Here is a 25758-nt window from a genome sequence, read left to right as displayed (position 1 = left end):
AGCTTTGATGGCAGGGAGTAAGGAGTATTTAAACATAGGAGTAAGGAGTATTTAAACATTAATTGATTAACATAATGCCAATCAGGCCTGTTTACAGGTGTATGTTTTGATATACTCCTAGTCAAATGTGGTTTAAACTTGTTCATTACAAATGGCCCTGTAACCCACATAAGACTCATTCTATCACCTGTATATTGTGAGAAAATGGATTTTCAAGTTGTTTTTAAAGCAGTACTGTATGGGCAAATTGTTTGGGAGTGATAGTAATAATGTGTAATATACATATCACACATACTTACACACCCGGAGAAATAAAAAAACACATTTTCCCAGTTTTAATCATGCGTGCCTGTGTTGATTAATCATTCATCCCTTGTTATATGCCAAATATGTGTCAAAATATTTGTATCAGAATATTTTTAGATAAAAATGCCCTTTCTCGGTTTCAAACCATTTTTCATGTTTGATGACTCATCTTGCAGTCAGGAGCAATTCCAAAAGTTAAATCACACTTCACTGTTTGTGGGTTACAGATACAAACAGAGAAATATGGAGAGAAATAAGGGGTTTTGTGTGTGAGGGAGGACTCTGCTGCAGCTCCATAGCACACAAAACTCCGAGCCCCAAACTTTTTAGTGGCACAGTATATTGCATAGGATTTTATTTAAATCCCTCTTGTAACTGCAGTGCTCAAATATTTTGTTTCGCTGGGAAATCCATCACAATACGGAAGCTGAAGATGCTCTATCTTTTGTTTCTTTGGGACTTTAAGTCAGCATGAAAGCAATTAGTAAGAAGTCAAGAACTCAAATGGAATATTTTGGTGCATTTCAGTCCACGCTTGTTTTAACTAAGCAATCGCACTGAAAATAGCAGCAAACTGAGCGTTTAACCCCTGTTAATCCTATTCTAAACTGCAGATAAACTAAACTAACACCAACAGTCCCTCTGCACTGGACGGTTAAAAACAAAATAAATGATGAGGCCTTTGCTGTTTCTCATCTGTCGCTTTCAACTCAAACAAGACTTTAAGGCAACACTAGAATAAATAAATCAATGTTTGTATTTCTCATACCATCCCTGCGGGGTCCAGCAAGTCTCCAGTTGGTGCCCGGCTCCGCCCCCTCCTCCTCCTCCTGCTCCTCCCGGAGGATGCGCCAGTTATCGCTGTCAGCCCTTGTGTGCTCCTTCCTCCCTGGACCCGCGGGACCGCCAGTCTCTTCAAAGCCAGGACGCCCCACCTCCCGCCGCAGCGGCTTCTCAAATCGACGCTCACCCCTGAGGAACGCAGGGGAAATTGAGAGAAATCAGTTAAGTGATAAACAGAGGAAAAACAAGCCCAAAACACTGAGTCACTCTTATCCGAGAGAAATATGTCCAGCCAAAACTTGCATCTCGTCACCACAGATAGCAATTCACACTTTTTAACCAGAAGGAAAACTACTGAAGAAACAAAACCAACAGATGCTTTAATTCAGCCTGGGCAGATAAGAGAAGGTGCCTGCCAAAGTGAGATAAATCATCCCACGAGGGCAAAAATCCACAAAATACCAGAGAGGATTATTGAGTTTATTACACTGGATGACAGCTTCTATCAGCAGTGTGGATATATGCCTTTACTGGAGCACTTGGAGCCATTCTTGATATGACCTTCAGATAGCGTGTGCTGGGTTTTTCTTACCGGTCATCCCAGCTCTGGCTGCGGTGTATCTCTCGGACGCTGCGGCCGAAACCCACCTCCGCATCTTCAATACTTCTTTGGTAGAATCCACCTTCGCCACGACCTCTACCTGTTAACAAACACACAGAAAACAAGGTCTTTATATTCAGGGCAGGACCTACTGATTATTTTCTTGATTGATTCAAGAAGTATTTTTTCAATTAGTATACTAATCTATCAACTAATTCATCCATTATTCAGAGTTTTTTTTTTCTAATTCTCTCTCTAATAAAACAATTAATTTACCCCAAAATAAATATCAATCATCTTCTCTTAAAAAAAAAAAAAAAGAATAATAACAGCAGTATATTTCAAAATTCTTCTAATTTTCGCATTACTGCTGTGTTTTGATTCTCAAGTATCTGACTTAAAACTTGGATGCTTACTGTTATGGCATGTATTTATTTAAACTCTGCAGGAATATGCAGTTTACATATTATTAGCAAATGCATTTTTGCATCTCTTTTAGACAAGGAAAATAAGTGAATCCATTCACACACTGTAACAGCGGTCTGTAACATTAGTTGAAGTTGTTTTCTTACACATGCGCAGCTGTTAAAGTAAATGGAAAATATAAAATGGATGGAATGAAAAATAAAGTTGTGTGACCCATGATGTAGCGTTGTAGCTGATATTGAATTTGCCTGAATCCCCTTCAAACTGCAGAGCCGCACACAGATGCACATGCACACTAATTATGAAACCCACACTGCATCATTCTTCCAAGTTGTTTCCTTGGCTGTCCTGCACCGGACGGCCAGTGTTTACATTGGCCGTTGACTTGTGCAGAGTGCTGTGTGTGCACAAGGTGAGTTCATGAGCCCAGTGGTTTTTAGGCAGGTGTGGCTGGACAAAAGGAGGACTATTTAGACAGGCCAAGAGGAAGTGTGCTGCATCAAGATGGTGGAAGAAAAGGGGGAAATAAACACTTCAGTGGTTGGCTTGAATAAACTGTTTTACTTTCCCTGGATAACAGCCATTGTAGTTTTTAAGCCAAGGGTTTTGGGCAGCATTACTGTTGCTGTTGGACTCATGTTCGGTTTAGCACAAGTGGTTGTGGATTTATATCACTTAGGCTGTGCTTTATTTGTTGGCGTTTCCCTTCTAATAGGCGACTGGGAGGTTTATTTGTTTTTGGCTTTTAGTTTTTACCTCGACCGCCTCGTGTGGCCCCTCGTCCTCGGACCACTCCAGCTGGGGCGGCCCCGCCCACCCCTTTTCCCATGAGCCTCAGCACCGCCACACTGTTCACAGACATGGAGAAGTTCCTCTGCAGAGAGAGAATGGAAAGAGCAAAAGGGAGGAATGTGAGGAATGTGAGCTCGCAGCCACATTTGTCAACTGACAAAACAGCTCACGCTCAAACTCAGCTCGTATTGCGATGAGATATCACATGACCAGCTGAAAACAGCTCAACATTTGCAGGTATGGGTGTTTTTGTGGATGTTTGTGGCATACCTGCTCCTCCTCAGTGAGAGGCACCAGTGCCAGTGGCTGCATGGGCTCATCTTGCAGAATAGCAGCAAACTCCTTATCCTGCATGTCCTCTGGGACCTATAACAGCAACAACAGGCTCTGAGAACAACAAAACTAGCTTTCAAAATTATTATCCATGATTTTCAAAAGCAAATGACCTACAAACAGGTTTTCATGTTACAGAATATTAAAGCAACATATGTGCTGGTGTTAAGAAAGCGCTTTGCCACTTTTACAGAGTTACAACACTGTTTTACCAATGAATTTTCAAAACTTTTCTATAAGTTTTCTATAATATTTCACTCCATTCCATGACTTAATTAATACAGTTTTGAATGGGATGGCTCATATAACGATACAGCCATAAATTATTTAACACACACCTCCCAGGCATTTGCAGATAAGCAAACTGCTAGCGCTTGCTAACTTTACTCGCGTGTAAGACATTCCCACCACCAACTAGCTGCTTTTGCCAACAGACCAGACGGGCACATACGAGTATTTGCTGGTTTGGTCTACGTGTATCCCATGATACTTCTGATGATACAACAGTCACATACTGCAGAGCACTACATTTTAAATTACAAGGAACATTTTGGGACATGTTTGGTGGTTTTTCTGAATATATATATTAAAAAAAAGCCCACACAATGTGAATTCAAACTTTTCAAAAGCTTTCTGTTAGTTTAAAACCATTTCCAGGAGTCAGAAGTCAGTTTCTCTAATTAAAGAACTTTTCCAGGATCATGACTGTGGGAACCCTGCTTTTAGCACAGATGACTTCCTCAACATTTTTAAACATTACATGTTCTGCATGTGACATTCAGAGCATTAATACAGCACAAAACAACTGTTCGCTACATAAAGATACAGTGGAATAATAGCACCCTGGGCACAGAATGAAGTCATGCTCCCTCTGTGTGTTGTAATCTGAGCTTCTCTGTGGTTTGTTGTCGTAAGTTGGTCTGGTTGCTCAGCAAGTATCCCACTGGCAAGCTAATCACAGCCGTTTTGCACTGTGCTCATATGGCGGTTAACGCTGATATCAAGACATCATTGTTGCAGACGCGTAGCACCCACCCTCCATTTCCTCATGGTTATCACCATTAGCTGTAAGCACTGTTGCTTTTGTTTATTGCTGTTTATGGCATTAGCACCATTAGGTGGTTCAACCACTTCCATGTTGCGAAACGTGTCCAGTCAAATCGCTCTCTGAATTTTGCATGGACCCTCTTTAAAGATTATTACACTTATTTTGAAACACCTTTTACATTGCCTGTCCAAGGCGGGAATATTGCGGAACTATGGTGCCTAGCTTTTTTGTAGGAAAGGTACATCCACAACAGGAGGTAGTGACAGACTCAAAACGGTGTCTGTATGAACAGGACAGCCTCAAGGATGGGTGTTACTTTTTGTCAACTTGTCATGTATGCAACACACCACAGCAGATTTAAACAGCAGTAGTTAGCGGCTAACTCAAAGAACAACAGTGGCTGTAAACATCCGCAAAATGGGAAAACATGAGATCTGGGAGCTCCTTATCCTCTGAGCAGAGAATGAAGTCAGCCATGTTTTGTTGTTATTGTTAAGAAAAGGTCGTCAATGCATATTTTAAATGTCACACAAGAAGCTGATGCTGTTGCGTTGAAATGGCACGTCTATTTGATTCCACAATGCCGGCATGCCATTTCAAAATCACACACTGGAGCGGAAAATATAGACATAATTTGGTTCCACATAAAAATGCAAAGGAGGCATAAAGAAGGGACTTCGTAGCGGCCCTTTAGTGTGATCTCTGTGTAAAAATGGCCTGTGATTCATACAGGTTTCCCACTTACCTTGTTGTCTTTGATATAAAGTGCTAACATCTCCTCTCGGCCGTAGCGGTACTCGGCCAGCTTGTACTTTGGCATGGCGGGGGAAGGAGGGGGGGACGTCACACTCCCCCCACTGGACAGTGCACGGAGCCTGCGTGAGGAAGAGTACAGAAACTATTAAGAACTAGGATCATGCTGTTTTTGTACATCAATGTTTCTGTTGTCGACATCTCAGTGCTGCATTTGAAAGGTTTGCAACTTTAAAAATGTAAATATGTATACAATTTAGCTGTATCAAATAAACAAGTAACCAAAATAAGTAGTCAGGTACTGTGTTTCAACAGGAAACTACCCTTTAAAGCCATGTTTACACTCATTTTCTTTCTACTGACTGGAGCTGACACACAGTGCAGAAAAAAAATCACTTACAAATAACTTAAATTCCCCTGTTGGCACATAACACACACCCAAAAAAACTGCTATCATGTACATGTAATAGAATTCCTTTTATTTGAACAGGAGAAAAAATATCCAAAAGCATCCAACTTGCAGCAGAGAAAAAAAAAAAGAATTTACTAAATGTTCAGTCACGAGTCAACCATCCTCCCACACAGGTCCCCCTGAATACACTTGGCTCGACACAGATGATATATTAGCTTTCCAATCTCAAGATTTCATTTTAAAAAGCTATTACTAGCAGGCCGGATTCCAAGGCCTGCTGTTTAACAATGGCTCCATTCACATGCCTCTACAAAACGTGCCATTGACTCACAGCAGCAGCATCAAAACCACATGGAGCTCTCAGAGGTGTGGAGGTGGGTGTGGGGTGGAAGAGGTAAAGGAAAAGCAGCATGAAAGACCAGTTGGTGGCATGTGGCATATCAAAGAGGGTAAAAATAAGTGATGCAGCAGCTAATATGAATAATAAGAAGAGAGGAAACATGCCAGTGGGTGAGATGCTAAGAAAGATTTTTGCATGTTTGTATCCACTTTTATTTATATTAGTAAATTTCTGCTTTTCCCAACAGGACAAAGCATAAAATCTAAACACACATTTAAATCTATACATTCAGAATCTTTGTGAGAGCCTGATAGAACAAAAGTAGGCCTGATAAATGTACAGAAATCTAAATACAAGGAAGAATGTTTTCACTTTGAATTCTCCCACAATGACTAACATGATTACCGACTGCTGCCAACAAAACCATAAATAATTTTGTAAACATGCTGGCCCGACAGCTGTATGTGGTGAGCACATGAACGGGCCACTATAGCTGTATTAAAAGGCTGCGAGGATGAAAGTGGGCTACGAGGGCCACTGAGAGGAAAGCAGCTGCAGATGTGTAAAGGAGGAAATATTCTGTGAGGCTGGCACTGCACCAAGAATGCACGCAGCAGTCACAGGCTGTTAGAGATTGAGTGCTACCAAAAAGAAGACTACACCCCCCATTAATCGTTATACAAGCATCCACCGAGGAGGAGGAGGAGGAGGAGGAATGTCAGAGACAGACAGATGGACAGGACTCTGCTGTGACAATACCTACATTTTGACTGAGGTAAAAACTGCTTTCTCAAAGTTAGTGATTACAAGAGAACACTGTCTTTGAAAGATACAACTGCAAATATTAAATTACATATACAAACCCACTGAACTTGAGAATATTATTGCCATGTAGATTGATGGATAGATAGTTAAATGATCCCCAAGGGAGGAAATCGGCACATTTCTTCCCCCTAAAGACAGTGCTGTCAGTTGGTTTTAGCCCAGAGAAAGATATGAAACTGACAATTGTGCCTATTATTTTTATTTTGGTTAATGACAATGTTTACAAATGTCAGAGACAAGTGAAAAATCACAAATCGCAGAAATATCTTGTTTTGTCCAACCAACAGTCCAAAACTGAAAGATATTTTGTTTACTATTAACTGAGTCAAAGAGAAGCAAGAATATTATCGCTTTTGAAAAGCTGGACCCAGCAAATATTTGTCATTCAGACAAAAGAACAGTCATAAAAATAGTTACTAATTAATCTCAGGGATCCCACACATTTTTCGGACAAAACCTTCAAGGACCCATAATTTTTTAAAAAAAAATCTTGCCCTACTTGCCAGGTCTTTTTCAAGAAACATCAGAATAAAACCTAACTTCAGTTATCTGGCATACATGGAGGGACAAACAAAATGCAAGGAAAAAATGAAGAAAAGTATAAGACGGTAAACAAAACGTCATACATCGATGCACATTAGAGCTATATGTCAACTGCAGAAAATAAATGTACCCTTATGTTACATTACATGGAAGGTAACAACATGTAAAAAAAACAAATGTATTATAAACAACACAATTCTATCACTTTTCCAAAACTTTTAATGGTTTTTACTAATTCCATGAAATTTGAGGTCTGGAAAATTAAATTTTGAAGGTTTTCAATGACAGCGGGAACCCTGTCATCTTCTCTTAAATGGCTAACTGATTAATTTACTAATTGTTTCGGCTAGCTCTACAAATGGGGGCCATTTTGATTCTACTGCAGGGCCAGCCTTTTAAACGCAAAAGCAGAGGACGGTATAGTGACGGAGTTTCCCCATTGGCTGTGGCACAAACTGTCCTAAATTACATCCTCATGGGGCTTTTACAGGTTCCACTCATTGACTGCCGCTTACTCTAAAGCTATCGCTCACCAGAACAAATTATTCTGCCTGTCCTAGATTCTACTAATGACTAAAAACCTCTAAATTCAACAAGTTGCCGACAATTTAGCGTACTGACCACACACAGTCCAGTCACATATACTAGGTTTCGGATATGGCTTAAATATCTCAACAAGGGATTGCAGCACAATTTATATTGATAACGATGATAAACTTTGGGCATTTTTTTTTGGATATGGATAGCTCTAACGGCCTTTAAAACTGCAGAAATAAATGCGAGCACAAGCAGTCTGTGTGCTGCCGCTCCATGTCTCTGCGTTTGCAGGAGGGCAGGACTATCCTCCACACACAGAGTGGACACAGCAGCCTAACTTCGGAGCACAGCCCACAGCAGCGAAAAAGACAGTGACTGCAGGATGTATTTTAGTAGAGTAAACGACGACAACGCTCATTCTGTACAAGTGCAACAAAAGGAGGGACGTATGATCAAACTGTCAAACACCTGCTATACAAGCAGAACACAAACTTGCAGAAGAGCGATGTCCCGGGCCTCTCTGCCTGCAGTGACTTACAGCCTCCTCCTATTCCACACCTGATTTGTTTTACACAGCCAAGAAGCTTTTTATACTTTTAAGTGCTGAAAGTGAACTCACGTTATCCTTCAAAGCCGAGGAGATTGTTGAAAAAAAAAGGTAGCACATCATCAATTAAATGGAAGCGATAGATCAAGACCGTCTGCAACATGTGCCATCGCACAGTAACAATTACAACAAATAACGCAACAAATCTTTCACATCACCCGAAAAAGCTCGATCCGAACAACACCATCACTTCTTTAAGTTACAAGGCAAACTAACTTGTACTGCTTTGTTAAGGCAGGAAAGGCATGTTTGCAATGTTAAACCTTTACATGAAGCTGTTATTCCATAATATTCTTTTACAATAAAATATATTCCACACAAAGCCATATTTGCACAGAATTATGTTCATGTTATTTTTTATTTTACGTTTCTTTTATTTTTGGTTTCTCCAGGATTCAATTTATGACATTATATATTGTGATAAGTATTAGTATTGATCAATGTGGAAAATTATGACATTTTTTCCATGTAACCAAGCCGTAGTTTTGACTACGTCTTGTTCCAATAAAATTATGTAAGGATAATCCTGGTCCAATCTGATCCACAAAAAGTAAATTGCAGACAGTGAATCCCAATTTTAATTAACTTAGTGAACTTTCCTTCTACCATCAGGCAAAAAAGTCAATTTTACTTGCAAAATTATCTCATAATGTGTGCAAATTGACATTCAATCCAACAGCCACATTCAGGAGGGCCATTTACCAACTTGATAAAGTGATGGTATATGAAAATTTAAGTCAAAATTCATTTTAAAACATTGGAAAAACTCCCTGAAGTGCCCAAAATAATGAGTTTGAACATCTCCAGCGGCCAAAAATCTATAAAAATCCCTATTACAGCGATTACACGCATTTTGTTCAGGAGATACTTTTTGATGCATTCAGTAAGAATTAAGATCATTTACCATTCTGGGCCGAAGTTAAGAGTCTCAGCAGTCATATTCCTCACGTCCACACAGAACTGAGTATCTGAGGAGAAAAAGAAAAGATTCCGTTTATTTTCTGCAGAAAGAAAATCACCTTGTAAAAAAAAACCTATGAGCAAAGGATTAAAAATGCCCCAAACTGTCTTACCCTGTCCAGATGATCGGAGCAGGCTGGACTGAGCTGGACCAGGCTAGAGCTGGCTGGCTTTAGTTAGGCTTAGGTGACTAGAAGGCTGAGTGGTGCTTAAGCTGTGGTCACAGAGCTCCCCAAACACACAGACACAAAGAGAATAGCTGCCAGTTTCAGGTGCTTGAGGAATACCAGGTTATCAGGTCCTAACTAGATAAGGAAGGGGGGTTCGACGATAGTTTGGAGAATGGAAGCTCCTGCTACTCACAGCCGAAAAGGGTTGATAAACATAAAAAAAGAAACAAAAAGAACCTTGGAAATTAACAATGGAACAAAATAAAACACTCTTGCTAGTAATAATGTTTTTTCTTTTTCTTTTTTTTTTTTTTTTTTTTTACAGCAGTTATATCTCACATTAAAGTTAAAAATATGAATTTATTCATCAAAAAAGGTAACGCAGGAACGAAATAACAGCCAAAAGAATGAAACAGGCTGCTGGAACAGCTGCCAAGAGCAGACGCGACTCGCACTCCTCTTTTCTTTACTCTCTCTCCCTCCGTGCCTCTTTCTCTCGCTCCAACTGAAATGTGGATTGACGGAGACCCTCCAGGTAACTCCTTTATTTCCTGTCCTCCTCCCTTTGCACCACTGAAAATAAAGCAGAGAGCGAGAGACGGGATCAGAGAAATGAAACGATTAAAAGGCACAGGGAAAGAATAATGTTAGAGGTGTACACTTAATAAACTAGCTGTCGGTGAGATGCATTTTCACAGCCTGGCAGACCGCCTATATTGTGATAGGAAAGGAAGTGTAATTTGATTTTCCGTTGTGTAGCCTTGACACACTACTTTCACAGCATGCCTTGGACTCACTGAAAGGTACCAGCCCGATTTGATCAATCCGTTACGGCACACTGAGCTGGAAGAAAAACACGGCAGTATTCCTGCACTGGATAAATGAAACTAGCAAACTATTTCTAGTAGAGCGCTCAATCATGGCCCCGTGTTTTCTGCTGCTCACAGGAGATTTTTCCATGCAGAAATCTAGGGAGTATATCTCAGGGATGTTGTGAACCAGCTGCTTCTAAACCACGCAGCTGTTTGGGGGATAGTTCCTGATAATGTCATGGCAACTACACCAATATCCAGGCAACCAAATGTCAACAGTTAATGCTCATATATGGCGAGCGTCTCTATGACACGAGCATAGAGCCTGCATACGTTAGATTTTCTGCTGATATTATCAGTATCTTCTTTTAAATTACTTCTTAAATCTCATTTTTATAGACTAGCTTTAACGTGAAGTATCTTTTTCATTTGTCTTTTTATTCTGTCTCGATCCTTCTACTACTACTACTAGTAGCAGTAGTAGTATTAATAATAATAATAATAATAATAAAATCATTTTCTTATTACCTTTATTTTGCTATTGCATTTCCCTAACATGATTCTGCCTCCAATCTATTTAATTCTACCTCAATTCTTTTCTGGCCTTTGTTCAACATTTTTGTTGGCTTTTATTGTTACTGTCTTTGTTTTACAAAGTACACTGCCATTTTGAAGGTGCTATAAAAAATAAAGTAATTATTATTAACATTAGTATTAGTATAATGTTTCTCTGGTGTACTTCTGAGTTCCAGTTTTTAGTATTTACTTTTAGAATCTGATTTAACTTTATAAACAATATATGTTGCTATAAATGCAACAGAAAATAATCTGATTTAACTATAAAACTAACAAATTGTAAGCACTTTCCTTATTTACTAATTGGTAAAAAATTAACGATCAATCAATCATTAGTTGAAGAAAACCAAAAAAAAAAATTATTTCATACAATACAAAATGCATCAAAGCTCATAGCAACACACAGCATATACTCCTGACAACACTGCACAGCCTACGGATTGACTGATTAAATTTCACCTTTGCTTAGAAACTTCTGATTAATCGATTGCGCTGTTATATTCACTTTGTAAATTGATAAAATATTCCACTGTTTAGGATTGATCATTTATAATTTAAAACAACAGAAAATTTACAGTTGATTACAGTTTTACAGCGATTTTGTCTGTTTAAATCTTAGTGCCTCTCTCTGGCTGCATTAACCCATTCTACACAATGCTGCAACTAAACAGGACTTGTTTTAGCTACACTGAACTAATGCTGCAACTTATGATTAATTTCACTGTTGATTATTTTCTCCAATAATATTATTTGTTTGCTCTATAAAATGTGGAAAAATGCTGAAACTTCAATCAGTTTTTCCCAAGATCATTATGTTTTAAAATATGGACAGAAATCTACTGGATCAGTTCACAGTGGAACTGTTTAAATAAACTATTTTCAACATCCTAGAGAACAATGCTAGTTAAGTATGGCGAAAGGACTTTGGTGTTTTGTAAGTACTCATTTGGCACACCCTGTTTGCAGAAGGTCCCACTCCAATATGAATTTCAGTATTTATACACAATACATGGCATTCAAATTTTTAGAAATCAATAACTAATTTAAATTTTACAGATATTTCTGTCTTTAAGGCTTATATTACTTCCCTGGCTACCCTGCAGCTGCATGGTACAAGCCCATAGCACTTCCATGCCGTTATTCATTTGATAAAACCTTCTAATATACTGCTTTTATGAACCTCATATTTTATATTTGTGGTTTAAAAACAAGCTTAAACTTGTTAATCGCATAAAAAAAAAAGAAGCTGATCAGACCAACAGCAAATATGTAATTATGAATGACTAATGTGTAACACAGTTGTGCAAGCTTAAACATAGCATTAAATGCTGACACTGTCAAATGCCATACCATATTGAGACATTATCTGCCAAATTGCAGGGCAATTTATTATTATTGTGAAACAGTTATAAAAACACTCCATTTCAATCTTTTTAGTATTGCCCATTTGCTAATGTTCTCACATGTTGTAATAAGTATTTTTTAAAAAAGATTTCTATGAATGTCTAGCATTAATTTGCATTACATTAAATCAGCATTTTTTTAAATGTACTTTTTATTTAAATTAATTCATCTTGAAATGCCATATGAATGAACTGCTGGCCATCTTCGGTGCAATTCACAGCTAGCAATTAATTCTACAATAGATAATGCCTCAGTGCAATTGGTTAAGACTCTTATTACAGAAAATCTAGTCCAACATGGTTGCAGAAGAGAACTTTAACAGTGTACCTTCTAAGTAGCATAACACAACTACCAATAATAAAACATACACACTTCTACAACATCAGACAGTTGTAAATTTGTTGCTGACAGTTCAACTTCAAGAGATTGCAGAGTATAAATTATTTAATTTAATTTTGGGTTCATCTGTTGGGGATGAATCTAATCGGCATGGTTGTAAACTGCACTGTTTCCATCAGACCTCTGGTTGTCACAACTAAAAAAAAAAAACTGTTTTTGGCCACTGATGAGAATGCTGCAAATATCTGAGTGCTCATATAAGTAGTCATACTCAGTTATGTTTGGCGATTTTTTTTTCTATAATTGTATTAGTATAGCAAATATTTGTCAGTTTAAAGGCAGCAAAACAAGATGCATTTGATGATTTGATCTGAATGTGAATATCAATCAAATTACAGATGGTTAAAGATCAGTCTGATTTCAATAACAGCGGACAATGAATTTGCAGAGAATTGCAGCACATTTGTAGTGAGCTTGGGGACGATATGGCTTCAAAGTATTTCATAACTTCACTCCGAACTTAAGATTAAAATAGACAAATAATTTGCATCTTTAGTGTCTAGTTTTAACTTTGTAATGAGAAAATTAAAGCAAGGTCACGCAGGTATAACGTTGCTTGCAGAACATGGCATTTCTCAAGCATTTGGATATTTGCAAACGTTATGCACTTCCGAGATGTGGCGGGATAATGATTTAAGAAACGGGAATAATGTGTGTAACGCTACGCTAAAGCTATCATTTAATATATATTAATGTGCAACTTTAACAATCGGAACGATAGTCAAATGTTTGGTCGTAACGATGGCTAACATGTTGACAAAATAGCTCGAGTTGACATTAGCTAGTGGTTGCGAGCTACATTAGCGTGCTCGTCTTACAGGCTAATTACAGCAGATAGATTTGTGGCTAAAGGGCGATAAATCAATCGATACAACAATATTAGCGACCAACACCTTTACATTTCTGTTTATTAACAAAGATGGGTCAGCTAGCTTGCTACGTAACCTAGCACAAGGTATGCGTTGATGGTTAAAGGCCTTTACTTGTAGGTTCAAATGACACCAGATATGATGGCGGAGGGGGCGGAGTGTTGGGATCAGACTCCCCGGCCTTCTCCGCCAATGTGCGGACGACCACCTCCACTCCGCTGTCGGTGTAAAGCAAGCGCTAATGTAAGCAAAACAAACACAATGACAGAAACGGGGCAGTTTTTTAAATAAGAAACTCGGCGCAAAAGCTTTTCTCACGACAAATAAAAAGAAACCATTCGAGCTGCAAGAGCCGAGGTTAGCTTGTTAGCTCACGTTAGCCAGCTAGCTAAAAGACAGGCTGCAAAGAGGAACCATGGCTTACCTTCACTGTTTATAGCTACCAGACTGGTTGTCTGCACGGCGTGTCTACAGCCAATATATCGTATGCATTGGTCTCTTTAAACACTGTAAACGTATTCATTCGACAGAATCGTACTTTCAGAAAGTCGTGCTCTGTTTTTTATTTTATTATTTTTCCCCTCTCCTCCAACGGTCGCTGCTGCGTATCAGTATGTGTCTGCTGGCTCCTCGTCGCTGCTCTTCTTGTTGTTTGTGTTTCGGAAACATGGCCGTCCGTGTGATACCACGTGACTGGACATTGACAAGCGGCTAACCAATGTTGTAGCAGGGCAAACACACCCCTATTTACCAGTCTGGACAGCGACGTGCACCGCACTTTGCAAAGGCATTTTCACATGCAGGGCGTCATGGCAGGGTGGGTTTAATTAGCCTGAAAAAATGAGCAGCGAGGATAACTTTAGCATAAGATTATAGCAAGGGAATGAATCAAAAACAACCAGCTCGATACACATTCACGAGGCAGGAACGTGAACGTCACAGAATAACCAAATTAACTTCTGACAAAGTTGTCTCATAGACTTTGCAGGATACTGTGTCGTGTATGAAATGCATATTTTGAGTTATTAGCCGTCAATACCCTTGAAAGTGGTCTGAATGACTAGCAGAGCATGTTGAGCAGCAGTGTCCAAACTGAGCATGTGCAGTACTTTGAGTGTTCATCAGCAGAGGGCGCTGTTGAATAATAGAGGCCTTAAATGAATATTCAGCAGCAACTGTTTTTTTATTGATCACATTTCAAATTCCACAGTGCATTTTACAGACATAGATTTCACTTTAAAACATTGAGAAATGATGATCATTTTAACATGATATTTGACACACCAAATGTAAAAAAGTTATAAAAACAAACAGAGAGAATATTAACCCTTAGAGACTGTTTGGTGCATTTTATATGCTTTTCATTATTCTTTTTTTTTTTTTAGAATTGGGGCTGTGTTCATGCACATGGCATACATTTTGGAAAGATTGTGTATTTTTGTTTGATCTTGGAATTTACACCTCAGCTCCTACAATAAGTCTTAAACACAATGTGTGAACAAAATTGTTACATTCATACTTTTAAGTGTAAAAAATGCACAATTGAATACCATTCAAACAGCAATTTTTGATCCCACAGCCATCAAAGAATAAAAACATGCATTGTATAATTTCTGGGGGTCAATATGGGCTTTTGCCTTGGAATTTGTCATTTTTACTGGGTAGATCTATCAGTCTATACAGGCATGTTTGGCAGATGAACTATGTGGTCAGGTATACAGTACATACTAAAGTCCACAGCCTGACAGGAAGCCTGTACAGAGATGCATGGCTGCACATATATTGTAGGAGCAGATAAATCAACTTTCCAGCCAATAGATCCTCTCTTAGCTGCTGCTGCTTTGCATTTGGAGTCTCTGTCCAACAGTCATTACACTTTATTGTGATAGCAACACCAATTCAGGATGACATGTTAACCAGAACATTCATTCACTATTTCACCACATGGAATTTCTTCATTCATAGTGTTTTTTATGAGGAAATAACGGTGTTTTGTATTATCTCTATCTACTCCAGTTGTGTGACGATGCATCTGTTTTGCACCTGTGTCCTCTCCCTCTTCCTGGCTTCCCTCCAGGTGAGTGCCAGTGTGTCAAACAGCTTCAAAGACTGCAGCCATTTTTTCTACATGCAGACACCACCTGCAGGGATGAAGGGAACCAGCCTGCAGAGGATCTGCCAGAGGTACGCAGACAAACTGCGCTACGCCACGCTGTATGACAGCAGTCGTCGCCTCCCCCTTTACTCAGCCTACATCTTTAAGAAGTCTGATGGGAAGAGGAGGATGGACACACCATGGATGTATGAGCCACAGGTAGGGACTCATGTATTTTGTTTATTTGTCACTTAGTGTAAAGGATGTATAAAAGAGAAGGGCAGTGAGAGTGAGAGGGACAATAAATCTAGCACATTATTTCTATTTGTTTGATTGATGAGTTTAAATATCAGAAGAATTGCTGACTCCACCTTTAAGACTCTTTCGTATTGGCTCAAGTGTCTTGGCCTTTGGAAGACAGCTACTTTTAAAATGATAAACAGCACTTTCCTTCAATGTTGTCCGCTACAGTTGGTTTCTGATGACGAGAGTGGCAACATGAGAGCACTTCCCCTCACTGAAGACGCTCCCCCTCTGATTGAGGACAGCCAGGCCGTGTTGGAGGACTTCACAGATGCTGTAGAATACAGACGTGGCCCACTGAATCCTGACCTGCACCAATCAGAGCCAGAGGACAAATCCTCCACATACACTCTGACCAATGTAGTCCCATTAATCACAAACTTCCTGGATACTTCCTGGAACCCGTACTTGGACATCATCCGCCGCCGCCTCAACAACTTCTGCCACGGCAAGTCTTTCATGGTGACAGGCGTGACCGTTTCTGGGGCGACCATCCAACGAGATAACAGGGACCGGCTTGCAATCCCAAAACACTTATGGCTGGCTTACTGCTGTCCGCAGTTTGACCATAACTCTCCGTATGAGGTGAGGTTCATGTTCCCTGGTTATGGTGGCTATGCACTGAATGAACAAAGTGACCAAAGTGTGGTGGAAGTCCCTCTGAAGACTCTGGAGAGCTTCCTGAAGAGCCAGACAAACATGGACAGTGAGCTGACAATTTTCTACAAGGGCTGTGTGTCAGAAAACACCTTTAAGAAGAAAAGAGACGTGACCAGTGTTGCAGGTTAAGGGGACATTTATGTTGGATGCACAGACATGGATAAAGCACTATGAACCTACTGTATAACTCAAATAACCTTTAATAGAAGCAGTGTTAAGTATATTTGCTTTACATATTTGGGAATAAATGAAATTTTAAATATATTAAGAGGAGAAAGAATCATTTTATGAATAATATTACTCTTCATTTAAGGGAGAAGGATTAATGTTCTCTGTAAGAAGCACTATGAGAAAATGAGCTGGAGTATGATGACTAATAAGCGCCACCAAATAATATATGACAACTGCATGTTAAAGGTGCACACTAATATCACATTTCCATAAAGTTCGGGGATTTACCAGAGGCTGATTATAAAAAATAAATATCAAAATCAAAGCAGCAGAGCCAGAAGTATCCCGACTTTCCTGTCAAGTATCATCCACGTCCTTAGAGCTCTACATCCTACATTTCCCATCATGTAACTCTAATTCATATTTTCATGCCATGTGTATTTCAGAGAGAAGAAAGTTCAGATTTGGGTTAATTTAGACTCTGCCTTTATCTAATAATTTCTCCTATACTGTATTTATGGCAGTGCTGAACAAATGATGCTTCAATATTTAGCAGCCTTTATGAGAAAATATTGTCACAGGGTAATTTCTCTAACACAAGTGAGGTATAGTGTGTGTGAACGAGGTCACGTGATCTCACAGAGATATGTAAAATAACCACAACCTCTGAACACTGTAATATGTGGGGGTCTCAGATACTGTGTTAAAATTACATAGTGGCACAGTTGGGTTTAAGCACCAAAACTACTTAGTTAGGTTTAGAAAAAGTTCATGTTTTTAGTTAAATAACTATGTGTGTTACATACAGGGGAGCATGGTTGACTCTAGGCACCAACATTATTTAGTAAGGTTACCCATGTTTTATGGTCAGGTCAGCACGGTTGGGTTTAGGAACCAAATCTACTTGGTTAGGTTTAGAAAAAGTTGGTGTTTTCAGGTAAAACAGTTATGTGTGTTCTAGGAGCAGACAAATCGGATTAGAGTGTTTGAACAAGTTAGTGACTGTTAGGAAGAAGTTTATTTCCATGTGTGAGCAATTTAACAGCTGCAAAATGGCTTCACTATTTGAATAAGATACACTGTTGCAGTTTAGTCAAATGTTTTGTGTGGCCGGCTAAACCCTAGCCAGGACCATTTAATCTCAGTGGATGAGACCTTCACCTACACTCTGACCAATGTACCCCCGGATACGGATTTTGTGCACACTCGAGGCCGCTGTCCTTGCTAAATATCTGCTTCCAGCTCACTAACCTCTGCTAAGGCACTGCATATGTATTTGCTGGATTAAATACAATTGGTTGATGCACGATACAGTGTCAGTGTCAATATTATGTCAGCCAAGTGCCGACCCACTTTTTAATCCTCTTTGCCTTGGAAACCCAAGAATAAGTTGCCATTGCTGCGCTCCAACATAAAAATTTCCTATATTCTCCTTAAAAAGGGCTCTTTCGTAAATTCAAATATTGACGTATCATCTTCCCACATTGTTCGTGATTATGTCAGTATATTCTGTATCTGCTTATTCCAGTGCTTCATTGGAGCTATTACATTTAACAGCATATATTAAAATCCAAGGTGTTATGTCTGCTGTAAATGACATGTTTAACTTGTAATTCAGCATGACATACATGGCAATCTTTCAAAACCCTTGGAGCTTGACAAGAATTGTATATTGGATTTTGTATACTTCATAGGAAAACAACATAAGCATATATTATTTTCTAAATGACACAAAGTTGAAGGTAAAAATCTAAAAAATTCACGTTTTTTGAGGAACCTTTCAGAGCAAGAGCTCCAGAAGCCACCCTCCGGCTCCGCCTCTGAGAAGTGAGTTGTTTTGCATCCTAAGTCCTGATTACAGAGAGCAGAGTGTGTAACCTGTCCAACCGAGCTTCATAGTTAACTACAGGGACACATTCAGTCATTTGAAGCAGCTCACAGAGACATACCTGGCTTAAATTTGACAGCTTTCATCACAGCGACATCATTACTCTCCTGACTATGGCACTGTGGGTACAGACTTTCCTGCTTGTCAACATAATAACATCAGCGGTAAGAGGGAGAGTGGAGACAGAGCTGTCTCCAGAGTGCAGAGAATTCCTCTACATGGGAACACCACCGACAGGACTGGAGCACCACTCACTCCGGTTCATTTGTCAGTGGTACAACAAGAGGCCACGCTACATGACGCTGTACAACACTGTGGACCACATACCTGTGTTCTCTGCCTACACTTTCAAACGTACAGATGGGGAAAAATGCGTGGATGTCCCCTGGATGTATGAACCTCAGGTAAAGAAAAATAAAAGGTTGAACAGGAGTTGCAAAAAAGTATTTTAACATGAACAGCATGCTGTAGTTTTTCCAGATTCCAGTTGTAAACACATTCTACAGTCCTATTCTTAAACCCTAATATGCACTGCCTCTGTCTGTCTGTCTCCACAGCTATCCACATCCTCCGATACCGATGAGATGCAGCCCTTCCCAAGTGGTTACATGCACATGAATTTTGAAGACGCCCAAGCTGTCTTGGACGATTACACAAACGCCGTCCTTTATGAGCGCGGCACCCTCAACCCGGACGAGCACCAGGATGAACTTGATGACAAGGCCTCCACGTACACCCTCACCAATGTAGTGCCCGTGGTGCCCGACTTCAACAACAGAGTCTGGAACAATCAGCAGCACATCATCCGCAAAAGGCTTAACAACTACTGCCGTGGAACAGCGTACATCGTCACAGGTATCACTACCTCGGGAAAGATGATTCGCCGGGAGAACATGAACCGCGTAGCAGTGCCAACGTACTTGTGGTCCGCTTACTGCTGCGTTGACTACGATCACAACGCACCTTATGATGAGCGCTATAAGTTTCCCTCTTTTGCTTACTATGGCCTGAATGAGGAGAACAAAGAGGTGGTGGAAATCCATGTGCAGAAGCTGAAGGAGTTCCTCAAGAAGACAACCTTTGTAGACCAGAACTTTCAGATCTTTGTTGAAGACTGTGTCCCACCAGCGTCCAGTAAAACATAATGGTCAAATATTTAACTATGCGGCAGCTATGTGCCATTTTGCCTTAACTTCCTCTATTCCGTTCCTGTTCTGTTTCTTTGTCTTCAAAACATCTTTTTCCACACCAGACATTTTGACTTGTCATAATCAGAAAAGCACGGGTGTAGCATTAACAATGTCTCTACTCAAGTGTCCCAGTAAACCACAACAGTGAGCCAGCATGCATAGTACTAGGACCCTGAAAATGGAGCAGCTAAAGTGAATTCAGCCATATTTCAGTCAATAATTTACACCTGTGCACCTGTCAGAATGTCTTCTGTGACAAAGGTGTATTGGAGAAGCTAAATGATGGAATTTGTACACATCTAAAGACTGAATTGTTTCACAGTGCTCTTATTATATTTGTACTCTTGATTCAGAAATAATTGTACTTCAGAAAATGTGACAAAAATCTACCTGCTTTGACTAATTTGCAGTAATAAACCTTTGCAAACTGTAATTTAACTGTCCTTGAAGCTTTTCTTTGACACATTCAAGAACATTTCTGTGATCAAATTTTCAATTTTCAAAATAACACACACACACACACACACACACACACACACACACACACACACACACACACACACACACACACACACACACACACACACACACACACACACACAAAATGTGAGCCTACTACCTCTTTCATGCCTCTCACCTTCTCTTTTTTCTCGTGCCCAACATGAAAAAATAATATATTACAGCACCAGCATAATTTAAAGCACCTTACTACAGGCAATGCTTATACAGTAAATGGACTGGCATTTGTAAAGTGCCTTTCCTGAGCACTCAAAGTGCAATTACATTGCTTGTCATAATTACCCATTCACACACACATTCATGATAGCCAAGACTACCATACAAGGTAGAACCTTCACACACAGCCCCCGATGGCTGTGTTCAGTATCATGCCCAAGAGTACTTTAGCATGGTCATTGGTACTGAGTAAGGTTAAAAAAATTTTTAAAAAACTTGTATACTTCTGTTTTTTACATTTCAAAGCCACAGCTGAAAGAGACAGTTGCTTTGAATTTGTGTAAAAGTTTGGAGTATTCTATCTTCCTCTCTTTTCTGACACATAAATTGATATTTTAACACATTCCATCTCTTCCTGACCTGTATTTTTACATTTCAGTTTCACTCTCGCTTCATTACCCTCTATGTGAACACAAAAAATGTGAAACCAAACTGAATGCAAAACATCATTACTAAAACTTGTTGTGCACAACTTAAAGGAATGGTCTCATTCTTCATACAAGTAGAAGTATCATGTCAGTGTCATTTTCCCCTCTGCTGTTCAGAGTAATAAAATGCTCTCCATGATTGATAACATTCACTTCTTTTCAATTACTGCTACAACACTTGTGGAACTTTGCATACATGGAAAAGACTATACAAAGGGAGCCCAGTTTCCTCAAAGTACTGATGACTCAAGAAGGGAAATGATGCCAGAGGCTGTACTTGCAGTGGTGTGTTACAGGTGAGAAAGAGACATACAAGCAGACGTAGAGAAGCCCGTAAGGACATAATACTGAGGAAAAGAGAGCTGCCGTGATGCTACCTACATCAGAAAACTGCGCCTTACCCCTGGCAGCTATCATGGCCGTGTTGACCTGTGTGTTGCTCCAGGGGGCCCAGGCGGGAGTGGTAGCGGACTTCAACCATGTGGAGCGGTGTAAGGACTCTCTGTACATGGGCACTCCACCTCGAGGCTACCTCAGCAACTCCTTTATGAAGATCTGCCAGAGATACGAGGATAAACCGCGCTATGTCACACTGTATGACCCACACAAACACATCCCCATTTATTCTGCATATACATTCAAGAAGTCCGATGGGGAGAAGAAGGTGGACTTCCCGTGGATGTTTGAGCCCCAGGTGAGTGTTTATTCAAGCTTGAAAGCCAAATGTTACTGTAGATTTACTGTAAGTCTCAGTTTGAATCCAAAACCATTAATGTTTGTGCATGCAGATACATCTTGTATTGTTCCATATCATTGCTATAACATACTGTTATGTATACCTGTATGCACTTATCATGATATTTAAAGATGCCGGGAACAAAAACTTAATTTTATACATTTTAAAAAGTAGGAGGAAAATGGGGCTGGTTGTCATGTGCATTAGATCTCACTCCCTAGAAGGTGCTGTTAAAAATTGTTTGAATTGGGGTCAAAGGTCACCGTAAGGGTAAATTCAGAATGTAAATATCCAGTTCTTCTGTTGTTCACAATGGGTTTATAATGATGAAAAATAGAAAATAAAAACATTGAAAAATAGTAGGTTTTATTGGGTAGTTTTTTTTCTTAGATAGGCTGCAACATAGTTGTTTGCTTAGTTGCTATCAAGAAATCCCAGTTGAGGATGCTTGTCACATTCTTTTTGGGGTTGGCTGTCACTTGGTTTGCATATATCCTTCCATAATGATGAAAAATGTACTTAGAAATTGCTTTGATCCCCTCTTGATGAAGGAGATGTGTTAGTTAAGTATATGTTGCATTTCAATAAAACATTTCAGTACTTTTTAAATTCACTGTCTTTTGAAATTGCCTCAGTTTTTTAAAATATTTTTCCATTTATATAACATAGCAACACTCTGCTATGGCGATGGTTGTTACAAATGCACAAGACAGTCCATATCTTTTGATCAGAATAACCTTAAGAAGAGTAAGATCAGTCCATTCCTACACTTGAGATGACCATTGCACATTGAAAGGGAATCCATTAACGTTGCAGTTTTTGAGGGATTCAACAGAAAGTAAAAAAAAAAACAGTTTCAAGAGCTTGGGCCACAAGATTACTTTTGCTACTGGCAACAAAGGAAGCCTAAGATTAGCTACTTTATTGCTATGAATTGCATTTCAGTGAGTTAGTGTTCCCTTGATCATTTATACTCTGGTATGTAGTTATGCAAATCTTTCACTTGTAAATCTTTCTTTATGAATGTTTCAGATGGTCTGAATGTGAAAAGGTCTCTGAATGATGAGTAAATATTTATATTCTTTTTCAGATTTTTAGAAGTAACTAAAGTGTCAACTAAATTTTCAGCAACATTGTACCTCTCTTTCTTGGCCTCCCTCTACAGCTGGCCTCAGAAAAGAGCAGCAGTAACATGGAGCCCTTTCCCCAATCTTCAAACATGCACATGAACTTCGAGGACACCCAGGCAGTCCTGGAGGACTATGCTGACGTGGTTCCATATGAACGTGGCCAGCTAAACCCTGACGAACATCAGGCTGACCCTCTGGACAAAGCCTCTACCTACAGCTTGACAAATGTGGTGCCTCAGTTCAGAGAGTTCAACATGGGTCCCTGGGCAGAACACCAGGATCTCATCCGCAAACGTCTCAACAATTACTGCCGTGGCAAAGCCTTTGTGGTCACTGGGGTCACCACCTCCGGGCATACGATCCGTCGTAACAACTTGGACCGGGTGGCTGTGCCTGAGTACATGTGGTCGGCCTACTGCTGCACCGAGTTTGATCAAAATGCACCGTATTTTGTGCGCTACAAATTCCCTGTGTTTGCAGCTTATGGGCTGAACGATCGGGTCAACAACCACATGGTGGAAGTTCCTCTCAAGAACCTGGAGAAGTTTCTTAAGGGGAGGATGGATGTGGATAAGAACTTCCAGATATTCTATAGTGACTGTGTGCCAGATAACTGACCTAAAATGGGTGTCACCTCTGTTATAATTCAAGTTTAAAGTGTGTTTAACTTAATCTTTGTGGAAAGGTTTGGGGTTTTTGCAACTCGAAATATACCTAGAACTTAGATGTGCTGTCAAATCACGTTATACATTGAAAACAATAAAATGTGGAATAGACTGGAATCTGTCTCATTGCAGTTTTTTTAAAACAGTTGCCAAAAAAGGTTAACCTACACTTAAAATGATTCTCTAAACTCTCAGCAGCACATCCACATAACACACATAACACAATTAGGCAAATAGTTAATTTCTGCTTTCAAAGTGCAAAAAAGCTTTCTCCACTAATTCTACAAAAAAAACAAAACATGGTAAACCAGACACAATATCAAATCATTCTTTGAAAACATTTTTTTTAATACAAGAAGAAATATATAGTCAATCATATCCTATCAACTTTCAAAATGCTAACAACTGACACATTGGTAGCATTATTTTTCAGAAGCATCTGATGCCAAGCATAGAGAACTGTACCAAGTAGAAATAAGTAACAGCGCCAGTACATAAAAATATAAATATAAATACAGTAATAGTAAACAATTTTAAAAAAAGAGTACGATAAGTAAGGAATAAAATAAAATACAAATGTAAAGAAATTCAGTAATAGACAATTAGCACTAGTATTTAAATAGTATATGAACAGAGTGTTTAGTATAAAACAATCCCTTTTTCTACAATGCGATTTATAAAACTAGTATGTAAGTTAAAAATATACATATATATATAAATGTGTGTGTGATGAAAAACATGGACAACATAAAATACATAATAATAACAATAAGAATATATACAATATATATGTATATAAATATATTTGTTATGTTAAAGCGTTGGAAGAATATTGCAAATATTTCAGTTAAGAAAGTGATGTAAAGAATTGCACTTTAAAAACCCGACTGCACATTTTAAGTATAATTAATAAGTCATGGAATTTTAATGAAATGTAGATTTAATTGTAGACGTTTGAGTTCTACCTGCACATCATAGATGATATGAAATCTTTTTTTTCTCTGTGTATGTTTCAGTTTTCACTTACTGTAAACCACTTTGCTTTTTTCCCTGTTGAGTGTTAAATGTATGCATTTTTAACAACATACTGTCTCTAAGTGAACAAGTCATCTTTATTGAATGTAAACAAAAAAAAAGTAGAAAAATAAGGAACTAACAAAATTGCTGCAGTTAAGGCTTTCTCAGCAACATGAATGTTGGCTATGTAGGCTATTGAATTGTTATTAATATTAGTTTAATTGGTAGAAGTAATAGTAAGCCTTGTAGTAGTAGCAGTAGTAGTAGTCCAGTAAATTATTTAGATTTTATTTGCCCCTTTATAGTTTCACATCGACAGCCCCTGCATAACTGACTCTTGCAACACTTTCTCTCCAAAGTATGTTACTTACTTGGGATGCTGCTTTGCCACTTTCTGACCTGCTCGCCAAACCATTGATTGTCTCTGCCACTGGATGGATCCGAGAAGAGACAGAAAAAAACATCACTGGGGTTCAGCCGTGCTTACTTTCCATGGTTGTAATCTAACATTCACCCCAAAATCTATTTTTTCATTGTAGCAATCAACAGAATAAGCCAAGAAAGTAAAATTTTGGTCAACAAGGTGGAGATAGAGAGACAAAGAGAGAGAGTAAAAGAGAGAGAGAAAGAGCTGAATGGCATGAGTAGAGAGACAGACGTGGTAGGATTTTTTTCTATGTCTTTTTCTTTTTAAAATGAACCTGACACATAAGTCATTTTATTATTTCAAGCAATTATGTATATTGTATTGCCTATAATGGTCTAATGGTGCCTAATGTAGTTGTGCCTCATCCTAAATTTAAATAGTTAACCATTGTGACTATAATAACCATTAGCTGTTTTGGTGCCCCCTGTAGCACTTAATGCCCTATGCACAACGTGTGTATGTAGTATAATTTATTAAGTCATGGAATTTTAATTGGAGATGTAGATTTAATTGTAGATGTTTTGCATTTGAGCTCTACCCGCAGACCATAGTCAACAAGAAATCTTTTTTTTCTTTGTGTATATTTCACTTTCCTTTTCCTTTTGTGAGCCACTTTAGTTTTTTTCCCGTTAAGTGTTAAATGTGTACATTTTGGGAAACATACTGTCTCTTAGTGAGCAAGGAACCTTTACTCTATAAAATGTAAAAAAAAAAAAAAAGGATTTAGTTCAGAGCACTGCCGTGTACAGCCTCACAGAGATGCACACACAGCTGCAGGTTCTTCTTCTTTTAAGACAGAAGACAGTAAATTTTAGTG

The 25758-nt window shown here is 39.0% G+C and overlaps 4 protein-coding genes and 1 long non-coding RNA gene across 10 annotated transcripts in view; 3 read left to right on the top strand and 2 right to left on the bottom strand.

Annotated features, from left to right (window-relative positions):
• Positions 1-14231, bottom strand: part of gigyf1a (GRB10 interacting GYF protein 1a) — a 30998-nt gene extending 16767 nt beyond the window's left edge. For both annotated transcript variants that reach the window (XM_042512229.2, XM_088073205.1), the window contains exons 1-8: positions 13921-14231; positions 9380-10009; positions 9211-9274; positions 5035-5164; positions 3179-3274; positions 2873-2990; positions 1682-1790; positions 1076-1278 (exon numbers count right to left, since the gene is read on the bottom strand). In XM_042512229.2, the coding sequence (XP_042368163.1) occupies positions 1076-1278; positions 1682-1790; positions 2873-2990; positions 3179-3274; positions 5035-5164; positions 9211-9245 (691 nt within the window). In that variant the 5' untranslated portion in view covers positions 9246-9274; positions 9380-10009; positions 13921-14231. The remainder of the gene's footprint in view (positions 1-1075; positions 1279-1681; positions 1791-2872; positions 2991-3178; positions 3275-5034; positions 5165-9210; positions 9275-9379; positions 10010-13920) is intronic.
• On the top strand, positions 13222-16818 carry LOC121962406 (endonuclease domain-containing 1 protein). The gene is made up of 3 exons (XM_042512662.2): positions 13222-13739; positions 15574-15810; positions 16063-16818. The coding sequence occupies exons 1-3, from the start codon at positions 13623-13625 to the stop codon at positions 16681-16683; spliced, it is 975 nt and encodes a 324-aa protein (XP_042368596.2). The 5' UTR covers positions 13222-13622; the 3' UTR covers positions 16684-16818.
• Positions 16436-25758, bottom strand: part of LOC121962048 (uncharacterized) — a 38631-nt gene continuing 29308 nt past the window's right edge. For all 5 annotated transcript variants that reach the window (XR_015775631.1, XR_015775633.1, XR_006107105.2 and 2 more), the window contains 3 exons: positions 24886-24944; positions 21368-21521; positions 16436-16575 (listed from right to left, as the gene is read on the bottom strand). This is a non-coding gene — a long non-coding RNA (uncharacterized LOC121962048). The remainder of the gene's footprint in view (positions 16576-21367; positions 21522-24885; positions 24945-25758) is intronic.
• LOC121962044 (endonuclease domain-containing 1 protein-like) lies at positions 18546-20234 on the top strand. The gene is made up of 2 exons (XM_042512231.2): positions 18546-19017; positions 19171-20234. Exons 1-2 carry the CDS (start codon positions 18727-18729, stop codon positions 19756-19758), a joined length of 879 nt encoding a protein of 292 aa, XP_042368165.1. The 5' UTR covers positions 18546-18726; the 3' UTR covers positions 19759-20234.
• LOC121962405 (endonuclease domain-containing 1 protein) lies at positions 20388-23760 on the top strand. Its single transcript, XM_042512661.2, has 2 exons — positions 20388-21660; positions 22868-23760. Exons 1-2 carry the CDS (start codon positions 21337-21339, stop codon positions 23447-23449), a joined length of 906 nt encoding a protein of 301 aa, XP_042368595.1. The 5' UTR covers positions 20388-21336; the 3' UTR covers positions 23450-23760.

The sequence above is a fragment of the Plectropomus leopardus genome, chromosome 23 (assembly GCF_026936395.1).
Source record: "Plectropomus leopardus strain MGB_pleo_1.0 chromosome 23, ASM2693639v1, whole genome shotgun sequence".
NCBI lineage: Eukaryota > Metazoa > Chordata > Actinopteri > Perciformes > Serranidae > Plectropomus > Plectropomus leopardus.
This window is presented reverse-complemented; position numbering and strand designations above follow the sequence as displayed.

Coding starts and splice junctions, on each gene's coding strand:
- LOC121962405 (XM_042512661.2), top strand. CDS start 21,337: ATGCTACCTACATCAGAAAACTGCGCCTTACCCCTGGCAGCTATCATG. Junction 21,661..22,867: donor CGTGGATGTTTGAGCCCCAG/GTGAGTGTTTAT, acceptor CTCCCTCTACAG/CTGGCCTCAGAAAAGAGCAG.
- LOC121962044 (XM_042512231.2), top strand. CDS start 18,727: ATGGCACTGTGGGTACAGACTTTCCTGCTTGTCAACATAATAACATCA. Junction 19,018..19,170: donor CCTGGATGTATGAACCTCAG/GTAAAGAAAAAT, acceptor CTGTCTCCACAG/CTATCCACATCCTCCGATAC.
- LOC121962406 (XM_042512662.2), top strand. CDS start 13,623: ATGACACCAGATATGATGGCGGAGGGGGCGGAGTGTTGGGATCAGACT. Junction 13,740..15,573: donor GGTGTAAAGCAAGCGCTAAT/GTAAGCAAAACA, acceptor GCTTCCCTCCAG/GTGAGTGCCAGTGTGTCAAA. Junction 15,811..16,062: donor CATGGATGTATGAGCCACAG/GTAGGGACTCAT, acceptor TGTCCGCTACAG/TTGGTTTCTGATGACGAGAG.